Here is a 20,986-nt window from a genome sequence, read left to right as displayed (position 1 = left end):
CATCAAATTTCCTTTCAGAATAAATAACCCATAATTGACTTTCGAGACACAATGGCAACATTGTCCACTCAATATATTTTTAACCACATGCATTTCCTTGATTGACATCAACCTATTTCCCCCTAACAGAAGATGACCCCTTTTGACATTGAAGTCACAGGGTAAATGCGTGTTGGAAAAACTGTACGTATATAGATATAGGATTAATATTATTCAATATCTTCAGAACCCTTTAATTGACAGTAATAAATTTAAAATACTGGTTTCAAAAGTTGATTGCTTTTGAGGTCACAAGGTGAAACTGGACATAGGAAAACATTGCCTGTTCAATATTTTGAAAACCTATTGCTTAACATTCATCAATCTTCATTTTTCCTTAAGGAAAGAAGGACCTTAATTGATTTTAAGGTAACAGCGTCAAAGGTCAGAAATCATTCTTCTCAGATTAAGTTAAATAATGCCAGCTCAATATCTTGTGAACCCTTAGGTTGACAGACATCAAACTTGAAGCAGTTTTCATTCGAAAGTAAATGGACTGTACTGATTTTCAGGTCGTAAGGTTAAAGTTCAAGTGTCAAACTAGATATAGGAAGATACTGAACACGCTCAATATCTTGAGAACCCTTTGCTTAACAGACTGTGAGACATCAATTTAGTCCTTTGGTTCTCCCTAAAGTAAATGTTCCCAATACAGGTGAGCAATATGTCCCTTGGGCTTCTTTTTATGCCCACGTAATCGAAGATTCGGGGGTTTATAGTTTTTGCCCTGTCAATCCGTCTGTCTGTTTTTCCGCAAAAACTTTAAACTCGCACATATTTTTTTTTTTTGGTAGGAGCATACTTTACATGCGCATTCCTTGTGACAAGACCTTCCTTTTGGTACCAACATATAACCTTGGCCATAACTTTTGAACAGTTATAACTAGGGCTTTCAAATTTCACAGGTACATTCCTTGTTACAATGTCTTCCTTTGTATACCACAATTTTGACCTTGACGTTAGAGATTGACCTATTTTGAAAAACATTAACCTTGGCCAAAACTTTTGAACAGTTTGTGCTAGGGCTTTTATATTTAGCATGTGTATGACAAGGTCTTCCCCTGCCTATAATGAATTTTGACCTTGAAGTTTGACCCACTTTTTGAAAACATTGATCTTGACCATAACTTTTTGAATGGGTGCTGTTTGGGCTTTCATATTTACCAGATATATCCATTGACACAAGACTTGCATTTGAGAAACTTTCAGCTTTGCCATAAGCTGTCATACGGCGGCATCAGTGTTTCTCAAGCACATCTTGTTTTTCTTAGCGGCTTACATATAAGATACTTTGCTGTTTATTTATAACATCAATTTTCGTTTTTGTGTTCTTATTTTTCCTTTTTAATTTGCATTTAGGGTCCTTTTATTTTCCTTTGGATTGTTTCATGTTTTACATTGTTTTTGGTTTGTTTGTTAACTTTTTTTATTTTATTTATTTATTAAAAATGATGAAATTAAAATGCCTTCCTGATAAATAAAAAAAGGTAGTGAACCTCTTTAAAAGCATAAAAATAATTTTGGACTGTAAATCATAAACAATATATTTGTGAAACACACGAAAATTGTCCCTCAAAATGAAATATTTTCCCGACATTTTGCAATGTATACAACGTTTGAAAAATGAATATACATAAAAATGAATGTAAAGACAAACTAGAATTGTACATACCATATCCAAGCAACTTGACTAAATATTCAGTAAAAACAATTATTAGCAAAGGATTCATAGTGGCACTTCAATCCATGTTCTACACGACATGTAGGAGGAAGTTTAAACTAGTTAAAAACCTGAATAATTAATCTCTCAATGCTTCTTTCGTCGAAAGAAATATAGTCGGCATAGATTAAATCATTATTATAGTGGTGTGCTTTAACCTTACAAAATGAGTATATATCGATGGTATGAAAACTAATATTTATTACTCCAAATTAAGTTACAAAATTCTTAAAAGAAATTAAAAAAAAAAGAACAAACAAAAAATCATTTTTTTTCGGTTCTGTGGGACTTATAGATTAGAAAATTATTTCAATATGTTCTTAATGTTCAAAATATTATTTCTTTACAAATCAGCTTTCTGATCTTAAATTAATTAGCCATCTTTTAAATTCGACTTGTATTATCGAGGTCGACCGATGCAAAAATCAATGAGAAGCTTTCGCTTTTCTATTACAAAAACGATATATATATATGAGATACTTTACAAGGAAATAAACAGAAAAAAAACTTGGTTCAACTATGGTCTGATTATAAAGCTAACATGAAAAAGTTTTCAAAAAATCAATATTAAGTACACTTTTTAATACATTTAAATTTTCCTTTTCTTATAAAACAATTTCCTGTTGTCAATTTATATTTTTTAAACGCGGTCTTTTACATTTATTTCCTTATTATCCCCTCGCAACGGAGTTGGAGGGGATATAGTAAGTAAACGTAATTTTCTGTGTTTGTGGGTGTGTTAGTTAGTCATGTGCGAAACGGAAATGACGTAAATTGCACCGGGATCGAATGTTGCCATGATATATGTATATTTTTTTTAATCTATGCATCTTTTGTCTAATCATCTCATATTCCAATCACATAAATAAAACTGAACTAGAGTATAATAAAATTTAACATACAGTATTTGCTTTTCCAAGTGTAAATTATAATTGAGTTCTGTGCAATCGGGTTCGAAAGGATGATTCTCTATATAAGGTCATTTTCCGGCCTATGATGAAATCATTTAAAAATGTGATTTTACGTAATTTTAATCTCTCTATTTTATGATTTTGGTGTTTATTTTTCAACATCGCTCACATTTAGTCATGTGATATAGAGATAAAATATGGCGGTCAAATAAAGAAAAAGTGAGGGTAGGTCTAATTAAATCATGTTTAAAGGCGTGTTACTTCATTTTATTGGTCAAAAATTGTTTATTTATATAGAAAGCATATCATACTAAAATAATATGTATATAAAATGTTTAAATGAAGGAGTAAATTAACTTTTCTGGACATAAATAATGTAGCAGTCATATTGTGTAAAAATTGAATGTAAATCTTTACAAAATGCACACCACTTGACGCAAATAACTGTTAAAATATCATTTATTTTGGTCAGCTATTTTATTTAAGTGTATATTGTTATTTCCTACTGTTTTTATTGATGTGTCACTAATTCTTAGCATAATTAGCCCATATAAGAGATGAGGTATCGAAGAGTCTTTCACGATTGAATTGTCAAGGATATGAATTAAATACTGAATACATTTTAAGAGATCTTTTTGTGATTGAATAAACACTCAGTTGATAATTAAAACAACTAATTCTAAATTAACAATCAAAAAAATGAATAAAAGAATCCATTTACGTGCAGGGTAAAAATATACATGTAAATACAAGTCGTTTTTTTATATATCATATGACCAGTCATTTTATAAAACCTAGAATAGTTATAATATTGAAAATAATAATATAGAAAGTGAAAGAACATCCTAAAATTGCTTTACTTTTATCTAATAACTCGCGTAAATTATCAATGAATTTAATTGAAAGAAAACGTTATTCAAGCAATAATTTACAAATGGCATATACTTCAAAGCCTAGGTCTCTACCCCTCCCTCCTGCATCGACACTTAAGAAAAAACGCAAACTTTTCAGCAGCTCCTTAGATTACTCAAAGATTTTAGAATATGGTCAGACAAATTTCTGTAACATTAAGGGTACACGTGGGTCCTATCGGTCGTGGAAGCCAAGTGGTTGGCTCTGGAGGCCAAAGGGTTTCTAAATTTCTCCTTCGCGGTCCACCAAAACTAATGCGTTTAACATGCATACCAACCCTCCCTTTGCAAAACAAGCGTAAAAGTCGTTGATTTGTTTTATATATATTGTTGAAAACGGAGGTTCTGTGTCACGATAGATATTGGCCATAGAGAAGCAACATGCATAAGTCATTTTTTACTCCTCACAAAAGGGGGCAACCATGCAGTTTACATGGATGAAAAATAAAATGTCTTGTATGGCGTAAAAAAACATACAATCAATCACATGCGTTCTTTAGTTCCCCGTCCCACTTTGGTATTTGGGTTTCTGAGACGAAACCTCTATTCCCTAAGCTAGTATTGCTACAAAATATGTATTACATCCTTAAAACCCAATACTAGATTGGATCACTTCAAATAGCAAAATAGTTCGGTCTTGTGTCACTCATCAGGGGAAAATAGGAGTGTCCCTCTGAAAAAAGGATGCAAAAATCCTATTCTTTAATATTTATTTCATGTTTGTAATTCTTTATCTATCACAATTACCTACTATAATCAATTAATATACCACAATAAAACAAACGTGTATCTTCCACTACAGCATCGATGGTTTTTATAATTTCAAGTAAATTTGTACTAACAGATATACTCAAAGAAGAATTAAATCTACAATCAAGAATAAAGATTCTTACTATATACCTTATAAAAAGTATTGTTTCTGTATTTTTAGCAATCATTTCAATAGATTTGTAATCATATGTACTAACTAGATTTCAGAACAGTATTTTCATGACATCCAGTCTTTTCAGTCCTTTGATTCTTGATTTTTCAGTTGAAAAACAATACTTTCGACTGAAAATAGCATGGCTTATATTCATTCTCTTTTACCAACTACAAATTGTACTCTAACTGAAATTTTAGAACATGAAATAATCTAAACAAGGTGATATCTTTATTACGAGTAAGTAAGCTTTCCCTAAAAGTATCGTTAAAATGAAGCGAAAAGTTCTTATTTAGATGTCATAACCACCTTAAACCAAGCTGATACGCTAGTAGTCACTTTTTATATTAACAAGAAGTTTGCATGCAAGTTTTAGTGTTGGTTTGAGGTGGTTATGACATGTGTAGGAGTTGCCAAACGCACCCACCGTCTCCATTTTCCCACTGCCCTAATGCTAATGCGGGTCGATAGTGCATCATTTTGTGACCCTATATCATAACAGATACTACAGAACCACTAACCAAACAACATTTACGAATAAATTGGATTGTTTGTCTGATGATTGAAAAAGTTTTTAAGGGAAAAAATATTACTTGAAATTTTGAAGTCGTCGTAGGCCGGAAAACGGCCTTATAGAGAATGAACCTTTTTTTACCATGATATTTAGCTACGTAGCTTGAATTACGTTTACCTACGTATACGTACAGTGAAGTCGAATTTGTCAATTACAGGTATACGTATCCAAGATTATTGTCGGTATTTTTAAAGCATGTAAACATTTACTTCTTAACAGCGCTTATCCAATCACTATATACAGTTAAACCTGTATTAAGAGACCGTCCGACGGAGAAAGAAAAATTAGGTCACAAATGACAGGTTGTCTCTTTATACAATGCTGAAAATATTATGCATGTAAGTGGAATGTATTTAATATCATATACTGTATATTTCAGCTTTTCAATTAGTATACTGTTCAACTGTAAATGCTTTTACATTATGGGTACAATCGTCATGTTCGTTAATAAAATTTGCGCTTGATCCAGACGTGAGCCATTTTGATTATCGGGAAATATTGAACATTTGAAAATATTAAGGTTTTTATACGGTATAAAAAAGCTATAAAGATTTTTTTTATAATAGATTTTTTTTATATGATAGCCTATATATAACTTCGTATGTTCTGCACGTTACTTAGAATTTTAAAATGTATCATGATTTTTGTTAGGCACTGGATAACAAATAAAATTATATTAATTACTAAAAATTTATTTTATGAAATTCTATAATCACAATATTCAAAAATTTCTCAAAATTATACATGTATATGTTACAGTGTAATCTGTCTATACCTGTACATATTTGTACAATTTTAACTGAAATCTGTAGAATAGGTCATATCATGGTGTTCTGCCATATATATACATGTATATACGAGGGTTGTAACTGAAAAAAGCGAACTCTCTTGGACCATCTTGCTCAAATGTAAAAAGGAAAAGTCCTTTTCCTTAATTTAACATTACCAGACTTTGTTTTCATATGGTCCCTAAGGCAGGAACAGAACAAAAGTTTTTTTTCTTCAGTCTCTAGTTATTGTTCTCATTCAGCGTCATTTATCTTTAGTTCAAGTGAAGTTCATAGCAAAAAGTTTCTTTTTTAGTATAGTTAGTAAGAGTCTTATAGGAATATACACATTTTTTACCGCTTAATTAAACATCAAGAATTTGCTGTTATTCATGACCAGTAAAAGTAGTTTAATTCCATTGTATATAATGCACTGTAATGTATGTAATGCACTATTGTGTGGCAATAGTATGGATTGTAACGGAGATAGGTTCAAAAAAATATTCTGTATTATTTATCCTTTATTCAGTAGCGAAATGCTTTGGATACGGTGAGTAATAAAATATTTAATAAATTACGGAGTGATACTGAAGTGGGAACAAATTGTTATCAAATGTGTCAAAGTCAGTCATCATTATCGAACTCATTAAAAATAAAGTCATTCTTTATATTTATTTTTAATTTCAAAAGTTACCATCACAATATTAAAAAAAATAACATATTTTTGAGGGGCGAATTTTTAGGTTTTAGAGGAAGAATGGTTCAATAGGTTTTGATTCCGTGGTTTGATTTGATGTTCGGAGTTGTTATACATTTCAAAATTTAACACTTTTTAGAGGACATGAAAATGTGGGTCTCTTCATACCACAATATAAAAAGAAAAAAAACCTAACAAAAATAAGTGGTTTTACAATATGTCTTAATAGAGGGATGAAACGGTGTGTTCCCATTTCGCCTTAGCTGTGAAATACAGGTAAGAAGAAGTAAAAAAGTACTAAGGCGAAATGGGAATTTCTTAATAAAACTATTGTAAAAATTAAACTTGAAAATTGATAAGGTGTTTTTATAATGATTAGTTAATTACACAGTATTTGTGATTCTTCGATCATTGTACATTTCAAAATAAAAAAAAAAAGGAGATTCAACTTTAAATGGGAACTAATTTATGAATATTGTGAATGAAATAATATTTTTTATACACATTCTATAAAAATAATGATTTCTATTAATGTTCTCTTCAGCAATGTGCTCCTTGCCTTTTATTGTAAAATGTTTAAATCATTGTTTATCACTGTTAGCATATTATGTAAAAATAGATAAAAATAAAAGATAATAAATAATATTAAAAAAAAATTATAATCTTTTTGTTAACTCTACTTCCATAAGAGTTTCACAAAATTACCAATACCTTAATTTAAGATTCATAATAATACTGCTTCACAAACAATATTTAGACTTACCTAGATGTTTATACAAGTTCCCATTCGCCTTAATTCACCTCAGAGCTTACTAAGGCGAAATGGGAATACCAAATTTTACAGTTTATGTGAAATTGGAACAAACTGATGAAACAACCAATTATATAGTCAAAACAAAATAAAATCTAAGTCTCTGAGCGCATTATCGTGTTTTGATAAGCTAAACTTGAGACAGAGACACCAGATTCGCCCAAAATGCGTTTTAACATGAGAAGCACCTCTCCTGGTCTATGCGCTACACCCCTAATTTAGACCACATCTATATGTTGTTCGAGCATTAAAATTATCCAATCCAATCTTCATAATGAAATATGGCGATAACGAACAGTGTTCAATCTAAAAATAGGAAATGGTTCCCTTTATTTTCTTAATCAGCCTTAATTTTAAATGGGCTTGAGAGAACAACCGTACCCCCCAAAAATTAGGTTTCAACTTAGTAACACAACTCTCAGGATGGACGCACTTAGTGCCTCTTTCACATCCCATATATAACAAAATTCTTTGGTACGTTAGACTTGGTGCCAAGCAAACGGTGTAGATCATATCTAGTTCGGGTAGAAGACCTGCAGATCCATATTCCGTCTCACTTGAGTTTATGTCAGCTCCCTGTTTAGGCACATCTTAGAGCGCATTGGGGTTTTTTGATGAGCAAAAACTTTTGCGGAGACACCAGATTTCTCCAGAAAGCGTTCTAACATGAGAATTATTTCTCCTGGTCTATGCGCTAGGCCCCTTGTTTAGACCCCATCTGTATGTTGTTCAAGCATTGAAATGATCCAATTTTGGAATATTTTTCACCTTTACAATTTAAAATTATAGAAAATAGTTCTCTTTATTTTCTGACGGTGTTAATCAGCCCTTGTTAAGGGCGGGGCTATTGAGAAAACAATCGAAGTCCAGGTTTCAACTTAGTGACACACATTCCAGGATGGACGCATTTAGCGCTTCTTTCACATGCCATATATATCAAAATGCTTTGGTAAGTTAGAGATTTGGCGTTTTTAAAATTGAAAAAATAAAAAATGGTTCGCTTTATTTTAGTGTTGTCAAATCGGACGATTTTTAGTAACCCGTTACTCGCTTACTTTTCCGATCGAGTACCTGGTTACTGGGATGGTTTTTGTTTAGACCTCAAAACATCCTTTTTCGCGGTATATGTACTCAGTGATGGTAACTGAAATACATTTTGTATATGTAACGTCATTACCATTTCTACATGTATATACAGTATAACTCCCGTTATAACGAAGTCCTGGGGGCCTGTGAATTGAATTTGCTATATCCGTAACTCGTTATATCTGTATAACGAATTCTTGTAACTATATAGCGAATTCGCAATATACAGGTTTTCTTCAAGTATTACTCCCGAATATGTAAGCGGAGCAATTATTAAAAAAAAAAACATTAACTGGATAACTAAGGTTTTACTGTGAATTGAATTTTATATACAAATACTTATATAATTACCGAAAATAAAGTCAGTTCGATATAATCAAATTTTGAGATCCTTGAAATTTCGATATAAAAGATGTAAATTTCATTATTTTTAACCTCTACGGGACTCAAAATATGTTCGCTATATCCGTTAAATCGTTATATGAGCGTTCCTCATAACCGTAAAATTTTACAGAGAATTGTTAAGAATTTTGCTCATCCGTGAATTCGCTATAGCCGTGTTCGTACTAAACGAGTTTTACTGTAAATCTTCATTTGTATACCTGTGTATATAACACAAAAATACACTGCTTATAATTAAGAACTTTATTCTTAATTACAAACTCAAAGTATCAAATATCTTCTAAATAAATAAGCCCCCACCCCCATGTGTACCTGGTTCAATCCCAGTATACATGATCTATTGATTAGTGGCATCTGAGTCATATATACGCATATGGCCATTGCAGCATGCATAACTTTTGTTCTTTTTTGTATTATACATAATGAAATGAGCACGCACCTTACGCAAAAAAAAAAAAAAAAATACAAACAAGTATTTTCTATTATTTTTGTGAGATTACGTCACTAAATGTTTCAATAGAAAATTGTCTTTAGACAGACAATTATAGTGGTACATATATGCACTATTTATAAATCTAAGCAAAACCGTTATTTTTTGCTAAACAAACCGTTCCATAATTCTGAGTTGACGGCCAACTACCTGTATATATCACTTGACTTGATGGACCACTAAGAAATGAAATTTGCATTTCCAGCTAAAAGAAATGATGCACAGAATATAACTGTTTACAATCAAACTAACCTATTCAGAAAATGTTTACACAATGTATATCTTATATTTTTTCAGCAAGTACAAATCATCATGTTTTATCACTATATCACAGAACATCTGTCACAATAATGCAAAACAGTGATGTGGGAGAGGTTAGTGGATGTTTTAAATGTACATTATGAACATCTAGTACAATACTTTATATTATCAACTCTAATCTTCAAATGGTATCTCAAAGAATATTTTTTTTATAACACATTAAAATTGAGAATGACATTTTCCAACAATTTCAAGCATACATTATAATAATAGGAATTTTTATAACTCGACAGTTTCAGTGTCATTTATAAAACAAAACACCCATCCAATCAAAAGCCTAACTGATGAGTATGTGTAGTTGGCTTTTCTATGCTGCACAACAATAAAGTAAAGCTAGATATTGATGATGGTGAACATCTAAAAGGATCCCACTTAAGTGATGGACATTTTAAATGACTTCAAGATCATTGCACATCCTTTGCCTACAAGCACACAACAGATAAACTGATGCAATTTGAACTAACAGAAGAGAAAAATGCTCTTCACAAGAAAGTTAGAGATTTACTTTGACCTTTGACTAAGAAATTTGGTTCAAGTTAGGTCACTGCACATCATCTACAATTTCACTTCATGGCCAATAAAGACTAGTCATATAAGATACCAACAAAGAAAAGACCTTACAAATCTTGTAATCATAGTTCATGGTTCACTCGTTAATTGTTTAAATGCTTGTTTGTTCAACTTCAGGGAGAAAAATGGATATCAAAAAGGATACCGGTATCAAAATATCAATCAAGATAAAAAGATGATTTCTTTAATTCATTATCTTATTATTTCTCATTATATATGGTAACCAAAAAAGTTTGTCAAATATCTCTTTCTTTTTCCTGTTACTTCTCCTCACCTTCTCAACACTCATCCAAATCAATACTCAATTGCTTGATAAGTTTTCCGCATTTGCATGGAGATTTGAAAGTTGATTTATGAGAAATATTTTTTGTTTTCTCAAAAAGATGCATATTTTGTAATATGTTGTGAAAATTACAGCTTCCCTCTAAAACATGTTCTTCTTTTGGGCTAAGAGCAGGAACGAAGTCCAAATGATTAAGTACCATCCACATTTGAAGGACTGCAGACAAATTTAACTTCATATAACTCTCATCCCACAATGAACACCTTTGAAGACTACTACTCAGTAAAATGTCATTAACATAATCATACATAACTATGTAATAATGAGCAGGGGTCAGTACTAGAGATGGAATTAAAGCCGAAACTGGTGAAATACCATTACTGTTCACAACGTTTCCTTGATAAAAAGCAAAGGTGATTGCTTGGCTAAGAATTTGTTCTGCCCATTTGTCAAAATGTGTGTTTTTTGATTTAATTTCACATTTTTCTGTTGATTTTTCATTTCTCTGCAAACCGTCTCTTTCTTGGCCTGTGTTTTCATCATCAAGCTCATCATTTGGGAATTCTTCAAAAAATGAGATGGGTATATAATCTGGCAGCTCATCAGGCATTAAAACTATATCTGGGTGTCCGTACCAAAGCTCTTCATAACCTAAAATTAAAAACAAAAATTCCTGATTGTAATGTGACCATAATTATGTTTCTTTTGAAAGACCTTTAACTTTGTAGACTTATCACACCAAAAAACTTCATTTTTTTTTTGTTTTGTTTTGTTTTTTTTTTGTTTTTTTTTTTTTTGTTTTTGATTTTATATATTTTGAAATAGCCAATCAAATACTGTTGAATTTCATAGTGTGAACTAATTTATGATAATATGGTCCTTAAATACAAGAATCATTGAGTGATGGAATAGCTACATGTAAATTGTTACAGCTGGCAATCTGAAAAGGTTTGAAAATAGTACACCATACCATTCAATTGAGTTCAATGTATCTAGAATAATATTTTTATAAATTTCAAGACATTTTTGAGAATTGAACACTGTTCAATTCTCAAAAATGTCTTGAAATTTATAAAAATATTACAGTAAATGTTCAATCCACCTAGACCGTAACCCAAACACAGCACAATGATTATTTGTTTCGCACAATTAACTCAACATTCCTAAATCTGCTATCAAATATTCTGTAAAATTCATGTTAACAAGAATTCTTATAGTATTGCATTAGCAATATTAGCCCCCTACCAGCAAGTGTAGTCTGGTTCCCGTTAAAAATTGAAAATGCCACAATTCTGTTAAAAATCAATGAAGTGGAAGGAAATGCGAACTTGATCTAATTGAACTCATCAAGGTAAAGTCGCATGCCAAAAATCAGCTCAATATCTGCAAGCGTTAAGAAAAAAATTGCCGAAAACCCCTGAAAAATTGAAAAGGTCGTAATTCTGTCAAAAATCATTGAAGCGGAACAAAATGCAAATTTGATCTGTAACTCATCAAGATACACTTACTTACCAAAAGTCAGCTCAATATCTTGAAGCATTTAGAAAACCAAGTGGGACAGACTGACAGACAGACAGAGGGACAGCTAGACGGACAGACAGACTCAGAGGAAACCTAAAGTCCCCTCCGGCTTTACCGGTAGAGACTAATAAATCGCATAATTTGATGAACAAGAGGCCCAGGGGCCACATCACTCACCTGAGCAACAATGGCTTACTACTCAGATGAAAACAGTTTTTTAAAACAATATGAACTGCATTTTTGAGAATATTATTTTGCTGTTAAAATGTGTTAAGATGATAAATTTGTATGTTATTTAAACCTTTTTGATCAATATCTGCAAGCAATAAGAAAAAATTGCCGAAAACCCCTGAAATATTGAAAAGGTTGTAATTCCATCAAAAATCATTGAAGCGGAAAGAAATGCAAATTTGATCTGTAACTCATCAAGATACACTCACTTACCAAAAGTCAGCTCAATATCTTCAGGTGTTTAGAAAAAAAATGCTGAAAACCAAGTGGGACAGACTGACAGACAGCTAGACGGACAGACAGACAGACTCAGAGGAAACCTAAAGTCCCCTCCGGCTTTACTGGTAGGGGACTCATAAATCGCATAATTTGATGAACAAGAGGCCCAGGGGCCACATCACTCACCTGAGCAACAATGGCTTACAACTCAGATGAAAACAGTTTTTTAAAACAATATGAACTGCATTTTTGAGAATATTATTTTGCTGTTAAAATGTGTTAAGATGATAAATTTGTATGTTATTTAAACCTTTTTGATCAATTCAAAAATCTGAACCCCCCTCCCATCGTGGCCCCACCCTACCCCATGTATCATGATTTGAAGGAATTTGAATGTACACTGTACACTATCTTAGGATATTTCTACATAAAATGTAAGTTTTCTGACCAAATGGTTTTAATTAGATAATCTTGGATAAAACTTTGACACCCCCCCCCCCAAACTGCAGCCCCACCCTTAACCCGAAGGATCATGATTTCTACACTGCATGAGGATGTTTGCATATCAGTTTAAACTTTTCTGGCCGAATGTTTTATGAGAAGATTTTGAAAAAAAATCCCTGAACAGTCTTGAAGAAAAATTTGACCCCTCATTGTGGCCCCATCCTACCCCCAAAGGATCATGATTTGAACAAACTTGAATTTACACTACCTCAAAATGCTTCCACATAAGTTTAAACTTTACTGGCCAAATGCTTTTTTGAGAAGATTTTTTAAAAAATTCCCTATATATTTTCATGCAAAAATTTGACCCCCCCCCCCCAATTGTGGTCCCATCCTACCCCTAGGAATCATGACTGAACATGACTGGATTTAAACTACACTGCATGAGGATGTTTCCACATAAGTTTCAACTCTTCTTGACAAATGGTTTTTGAAACGATGACTTTTGAATTTTTTCATACATATTCCTATGTAAAAATTTGACCCCCTCATTGTGGCCCCTCCCTACCTTCATGGATCATATTTTGAACAAACATAAATCTACACTACTTGAGTATGCTTCCACATAAGTTTCAACTCTTCTGCCCAAATGGTTCATGAGAATAAGATTGTTAATAATTTCCCTATAATGTAAAAATGAGACTCTCTCATTATGGCCCCACCCAACCCCTAGGAATCCTGATTCGAACAAATTTGAATCTACACTACCTTTGGGTGCTTCCACATAAATTTCAGCTTTCCTGGCTTTATGGTTTTTGAGAAGATTTTTAGATAATGTAGAAACAATAGGCCCATGGGTCACATTTTGCTCACCTGAGTAACCTTGTTGCTGTTCTTCACCAGATTCCCCCCTTGTAAAACCTATTGTGGACCCATCCTTCCCCTGGGGGTCATGATTTGAAAAATTTTGAATCTACACTATCTCAAAAAGCTTCCACAGAAGTTTTAGCTTTTCTGGTCCAGTGGTTTTGAGCAGGAGATTTTTGAAGATTTTTCCTATATATTTCAATGTAAAACTTGGATTCCCAATGTGGCCCCAACCTACCCCTGGGTGTCATGATTTGAACAATTTGGAATTTACACTATCTCAGGATGCTTCCACATAAGTTTCAGCTTTTCTGGCCCAGTGGTTCTTGATAAGAGGATTTTTAAAGATTTTTTTTTCTATACGAGGGGTGATGAATAAGTTTGCAAACTAACTGAATTACTTCCATATAACATGTATAAAAAATGAAATTAGGTATCAGTGTTCATCATTTTTTAAAGTTGTCCTCTCTGGTTTAAATGCACATCTGCCACTGTTCTGTCCATGCAAGAATCATGATACAGGTGGTCACGTGACATGCTCTGAAGCATTCCGTTCACAGAAGCTAAAAGATTTTTTCAGAGTCTTATATTTCTTACCATGCAAGTTTTTTTTTTATAACAAGAACAGTCCATTTGTCAAAAATGGCCAAATCTTGCCAATAAGATGGGTGGATAAGGATATCCGTTCCAAGAATGATCATGGTTACCATCACAACCCGAGTCCTCTGTCTTGGTAGTGTCGTTTATCCAATGTGGATAAAGTATGGGCGCCTTCTTTTTATCATATCTGATATGTTTAGAGTCTAAAGTTAAAGATATTTTAGGGATTTAATAAGTATATCATATCATATCTGATATGTTTAAAGTCTAAAGTAAAAGATATATTAGGGATTTAATAAGTATATCATTGTTAAGATATTCAACTATTTTTCTAACTGTAACTTGGCGGTCTTTCATAACAAATTTCTCAACTAAGGACACATCTCTTGCCCATCTTGCTTTCACTGGGCAACAGAACAAACATCATTTTTATCCATCTCCCTTCCTTCACTAAAACAACCAATCCAATTAATGATTGAACTCCTGGCAAGTCTTTTTTCCTTATAAACTTTGTACAAATTATTATATGCTACTGCAAAGGAATTTCCAAGATACACATTAAACTTTACAGCCGTTCGTTGCTCGAGTATGACTGAGTCAATCATTTAATGCCACAAGTACATGTAACCTACCTATTGACGTCATTTTCTAATTGGAGAAAAACATTACATAATATTTGCTATTTATAGAACACAATTCATGTATGACTATATGTGTGCCGAATTTCATTCTTATCTGAATTGTGATTTTGTAAATATAAAGATATAAAGAAACTATTTGATCAACCCTTGTATATTTGAATGTAAACTTGAATTCTCTGATCTATTGTGGCCACACCCTATGCCTGGGGGTCATGATTTGAACAATTTAGAATCCACACTACCCCAGGATGCTTCCATATAAGTTTCAGCTTTTCTGGCCCAGTGGTTCTTGAGAAATTTTTTTTACTGACCCCACCCTATTTTTGTCTTTTCTTGATTATCTCCCCTTGTAAGTGGCTAGGCCCTTCATTTTAAAAATCTTAACTCCATTCACATGTACCAAAATATGCATAGTACCAACTTTGGTTAAAATTGGCCTAGTGGTTCTTGAGAAGAATGTGAAAATGTGAAAAATTTACAGACTGACGAACGGACAGACAGACGGATGGACGACGGACAATGGTTGATCAGAAAAGCTAACTTGAGCTTTCAGCTCAGTTGAGCTAAAAATTTAATTTTCCTAATTATCTACTCTTAAAATAGGGCATGGTCCTTCATTTTAACAATCTTGAATCTCCTTTGCCTATGGAAGCTTCGTGCAAAATTTGGTTGAAATTAGCCTGGTGGTTCTGGAGAAGAAGTTGCCACTACAGAGATATGTCGGCGCACCTTGATTGACTGAGATGACAGTTGTATGCATGTGAACTTAATCTAATCAAAAATCATTTTGAGGGTTATTTTTTATATGAACCAAGTCAAAATGTCATCAAATCTAATGAAACCTGAAGGGCTTTATGAAGGATAACGATCAGGCTTTTGCGGAAGTGACCTTGTGAGATGAACAAGAAAGAAGTTTCTTGTACAAATATACAATGTTAGTGGGATTTTACAAACAAAATATATTATATATGTCTACTATACATTAAATTTAATGCCAAAAACATATTGTCAATTCCAAATGATGACAGTTCTTTGGCTCTCAGCTGCAACAGAAGACCTACTCATTGTGTTGCAAAGAGCTTTGCTCTAGTTGTGATTTCTTTTTCTTAAATCAATATCACAAAAGTGTCATTACTTACTCTAAAGACTTGTATCTTCAGGAACAGGGTTACAAGGGTAACGAGGTTTACAGACTCTTGTATTAGAAAGGTCTGTAAAGGACATGGTAATGATAAAATAGTGTTTATAAATTCAGATTTCTTTGGTATTAACAAGCTTTAACTTTGGATGTAATCAGGCCTGAAGGTTATATAACTTTCCGAGTATATACTCAGTGCTTAAACTCAAACTCCATACTCCAAACCCATACTCATGCTAAAAATTCCTCTCTAATTTGTATATAAAATTTGAGTATGGGTAAGGTTTTAGAGAACGGAGTATGAGTTTGAGCACAGAGTATGTACTCAAGAAGTTTTATAACCTCCAGGCCAGCACCGAGAGTATAGCTTAAGCTCCATTGACTTTATTATGGTGAGCTAAAAATGTGAATCTTAACCTTCAATTTAACAGCCTCTGATCCTCAGCAATGTTCCATAACTCTTGAATAGATTATCCAGAATTATTTTATTCAAATCATAAATTTGGAACTAATTTGGATTTATTGGAATTTAGTCTAATTAATCTGTAGTATTTATTCCATAATTCCAAATTCACACAGTGTTTGGCTCAGTGGTGTACCAGATACCACTGAAAAAGTCTTAAATCTTGAAATTTTTTCACAATTCCCTACTTTTCATTTATTTGTCATTATAACCCAGCTTGAAAAATTTGCCATAACTTTGTTAAAAGGCTGAATACCATGCTTAAATTTCTTTTTTAAACACAACTTACCTAAACCTGTATGGCCATATGAAATATATTCCATACATAGATTTGGATTTAAACATGGACACTGTGATGGCTGATTTTGGTAGTTGTTGCTGATAAGGTATTTATTTCCATAAACTAAGCGTGACAATAAATGGTTGTTCAACAGTGCTGCTATTTCTCCTTTCTTTTTGCCATCAAATGCATTTCTCTTTGGGTTTTTCAAACATTTCTCATGGAATTCTGTAATGCAAAAAATGTAGCATACCATTCAAATACCATATTGTACAATGCAGAAAGTATAGTTCGCAGTAAAAAATTTATGGAAGCTCTGCCTCAAAATGACCCCCAAAAATTATCACAATAAATATTACATGTACAGTATAAAACCTGTTTAATTAACAGGTATAATTGTGTAGAACAAGTTGTATTGGTTCAATTGATTTTTTGTATTGGCCTTTTCTTACAGCTTTTGTGATCTAACTGTTTCGGATATTTACTTTAGTGCTTGATTCACAGTACAGATAGAACAACTGGGTTTTGTTTTTGTTTTTAAATTGCTGAGAGCTAATCTTCTGTTGCCGACAGTTTGACTTTATTAGATATTATGTGTATACATCATGTACATAAACATCTTTCTTTGAATGAAATTGGAATTCATATGTTGAGTTTAATTGTTTCATATTATATCTCTCGCTCCTATATTTTCTAAACAATTTTTTTTTAATATATCTAACCACAAGATTCTCCATTTCATAATAAATGTATATGACAATAATGATATCCAAGAAATTTAAAATTGTAAAGCATTAAAACTTGACTTTCAATTTTTAAAACTCTGGACATGCTTAGAAGGTTTTGTCATAGTTAAGAAGCTCATATGAATTACTGTAACAGTCACTTTGTACCAAGACGCCACTTCCAACCCCGCCTGTCATAATACAAAGATGACTTAAGGGCTATTATATTGTTTCCGGTTCCAAAGAGTGGGAATGACCCCAGGGACTTGCCTCAATGTATAATTTGCATGTGGTATTCCAATGATCTTTGACCCTTTTTCAACTATAGGCCCATTTTCATTTCTAATTATTTTACCCTGTTCTATACTAAACTTTTAAAATAATATTTATTCATATAAATGTACTTACTCCCCGTTATAGGTACTGTTTACTTTATAGAATAATAAATCCAATTAAAACATACACTAATAATGATAACACAATCCAATAATGATAACGGTAAAAGTGGTGCTCATAGTGTGATGTACATGTAATTCCAACGCCATGTGCAGGTATAGAAATTTTCCAAAAAGGGTGTACATTTGTAAAATTTATATTATTATTACATGAATGTTTTATTTTTACACAAGTTTGTGTTATCTATTCCAAATATGACAGGAAAACAGGTGAATCATAAGTGGGGGTTGATTTTTGACAAGGCCATCCTTAAAAAATTGTTTGTTTGGAATTGCCGCCTGGGAGGTTTCAGATCCAGGAGGGAGGGATGGAAATTATTTTTTTTTTTTAAATTAAAGTTAAATTAAAAATTGATGATAAAAATCTCAATATGGAATGAACACATTATTTTCTCCCTTTTTGTAAGGGGTATCTCCCATCAACCAGGAACCCATTTTGCTTAGATCCTACACTTATTAAGTGATTTGGTGGCACATGTGGTACAGTGTAACAGGCAAAGAATTGATTGAATAAAAAAAAATTCTTATTTTTGGCCAATAAAATTTTTCCAGGAGGGGTCATTTCAAGGGAGACAATTCCAAACAAACAATAATTTTATTTTGGCCCAAAGTTGATCAGGTCAAGGTTTGGAAAGGGTTCCTCCGAGTCCTACCCAAATCCTGCTAAAAATTTGCACAAGTTGTAATTTTGGCATCTCATTTTTTTTTTAAAGTTCATCAAAAAAACCATGCATTAAAATAATAATATTTGTCGTTTTGACAATAAATTCAACAAGTTCCAGAATTAAAACCTTTTTTGAATTATTACACGAAGCTGTATTTCACAAAAAAATATGCGATTAGGTCATAGGGACATTAAACTAATCAGGGCATTATACAGCCACACATAACACATTTTTTTTCTCGTTAAAGACTACTGGCTATCTAAGGCCAAAACTCTAACAAACCGAAAAAAAAACTGTAAGCCTAACCAGGGACCTATATAATAGGTTTTGGCCTAACATACCACAGGCCGAACGTAAGAAAGGCCGAAACTACTTGCTACCGTCAGGCCATTGTGATTGTACATCATCATGATCATAAACAATGCAAATAATCAACATAATGTTTTCAGGATTGATAATATTTTCATACGAAAGCAAAATGTTTGGGAAGTTTGGACAACTACGGTCATAATGATACGTACACACTCACCCATTTCGTAGAGAAACATCCTCAGCGCAGCTAACGCACGAAAATGATCTCTTTCATCGTCTGGAACCCCATTTAAACGGAAAGTATCAAAGAAACCCACATTGCTCTCTGTATATTTGTTTAAACAGTCAAATCCTTTCTTAAATACACTGGAGAATTTTACATGATAAAGAGCACCGCCATCGGGGTTCGTGAATACTTCATAATCCAGAAATGTTTTGGAAAAACTGCTTCCTAACTTACAATTTGAAATTCGAAGTGGAGTCAATTTCAGTTCCGCGTAATTGCTCAAAGCTGATTTCAGTGTTTCCTTTAAGTCCACATATACGCGTCTGGATGAATTTTTTTGGTAGATTTGTACGCATTGAAATAACCTTCTTGTTACCGTGAGCATGCTTTCACAAAATTGAAAGTAGGCTTTACCGTCCGACCGGTGACGGGTGGTTTCGCGCCGAATACTTGTTCGCGCTGAGTAGTTTCGCCCCAATTATATCGCTGGCATAAAAACGGTGACCAGGTCGGATCCTGTCAAAGAACTGAGGCTCACTGAGCACCTGTCGACGGGGAATTATTAAAATGACATACAATGTAATATGAGGCCTACTTTTTTTTTTTAATTTAATAATTTCAATGCTTGAAGAAACAACATAACTGATCTGTTCACTGTTTGCAGATTGACCGGTATCGATCTTGGACGCTGCAAAGAAAAAAAAATCTTTTTTGTTTTCTCAGTGCTCTATATTGTGTTTTAGAAAATTCACTAGCTTGCACTGTTTTCTCAGAACGTATGTATGTGTATAATAAAATTAAGCAATTTAACTGTTTTAGAAGCCCAACCAGTATATTGTTTATTGTCAACATACGCAAGACAGAGGTATATTTCACCCCAACGCCATTTGCACCTGTGGAAACAGAAGGCTAGCGTTTAAAAACTTTTTTCCAAAGAACATGAAGAAATCCGTTACATTTGCCATAAATAGCACACATATATCACTGAACATTATGAGTATCCAAAAAAAAAAAAAAAAAAAAAAAAAAAAAAAAAAAAAAAGAATTATGTGTAAATAAAAAAAAAATCTCGCTGTTGTTTTTACTTTCTCTTGACATTTACTATTCACACACAGTTTGTGTAAAAACATGAAATGAATAATGTAGTATGTTATAATACTGTATTTCTTCTAATTGTTTAAATGAAAAACGTGATCTTACCAAAATAAGTGGACGATGGAAAAATCAATGTTCACAGTAATAAGTTGTTTTTTTTTTTCAAAAAAATATACGACCTCAGAAGTTGTGTACATCAAAAGTAACCATGGTAACGAAAGTATCAAGTAATAACGTATCTTGGTAACTATCAATTCTAATTAGAATTCTTTGTTTGAATACCTGATATGGATAAGTTTAAATACCATTTTGAAAATCCAGACTATAACTGAACCAGAATATAACAACTTGAATGATAAAATACATTGTATTACGCTAAATTGTCGTAACGTAAAAACCGATACATACGTGACTAACTACATGTACGAGGGGTGATCAAAAAGTTCGCGAACTACCTCTATATTTAAAAAACCACAATTTCGATCAGAATGACATTTGGCACACATATAGTCAAACACATGTTCTATAAATAGCAGATGTTAAAAAATGTTTTGCTCCGTGTTTGTGACGTCACAATGTGAAAATGACGTCAGTATGTAG

The 20,986-nt window shown here is 32.6% G+C and overlaps 1 protein-coding gene across 1 annotated transcript; it reads right to left on the bottom strand.

The window, feature by feature from the left end:
• Positions 1-10,471: 10,471 nt before the first annotated feature.
• On the bottom strand, positions 10,472-19,676 carry LOC133180211 (uncharacterized). The gene is made up of 3 exons (XM_061314774.1): positions 19,283-19,676; positions 16,918-17,136; positions 10,472-11,155 (listed from the first exon to the last, which is right to left on the bottom strand). The coding sequence occupies exons 1-3, from the start codon at positions 19,674-19,676 to the stop codon at positions 10,500-10,502; spliced, it is 1,269 nt and encodes a 422-aa protein (XP_061170758.1). The 3' UTR covers positions 10,472-10,499.
• Between the last annotated feature and the right edge of the window lie 1,310 nt (positions 19,677-20,986).

Source organism: Saccostrea echinata, unplaced genomic scaffold (genome assembly GCF_033153115.1).
Source record: "Saccostrea echinata isolate AGI-Se365-2 ecotype Australia unplaced genomic scaffold, CSIRO_AGI_Sech_v1 ptg000006l, whole genome shotgun sequence".
Lineage (NCBI taxonomy): Eukaryota > Metazoa > Mollusca > Bivalvia > Ostreida > Ostreidae > Saccostrea > Saccostrea echinata.
This window is presented reverse-complemented; position numbering and strand designations above follow the sequence as displayed.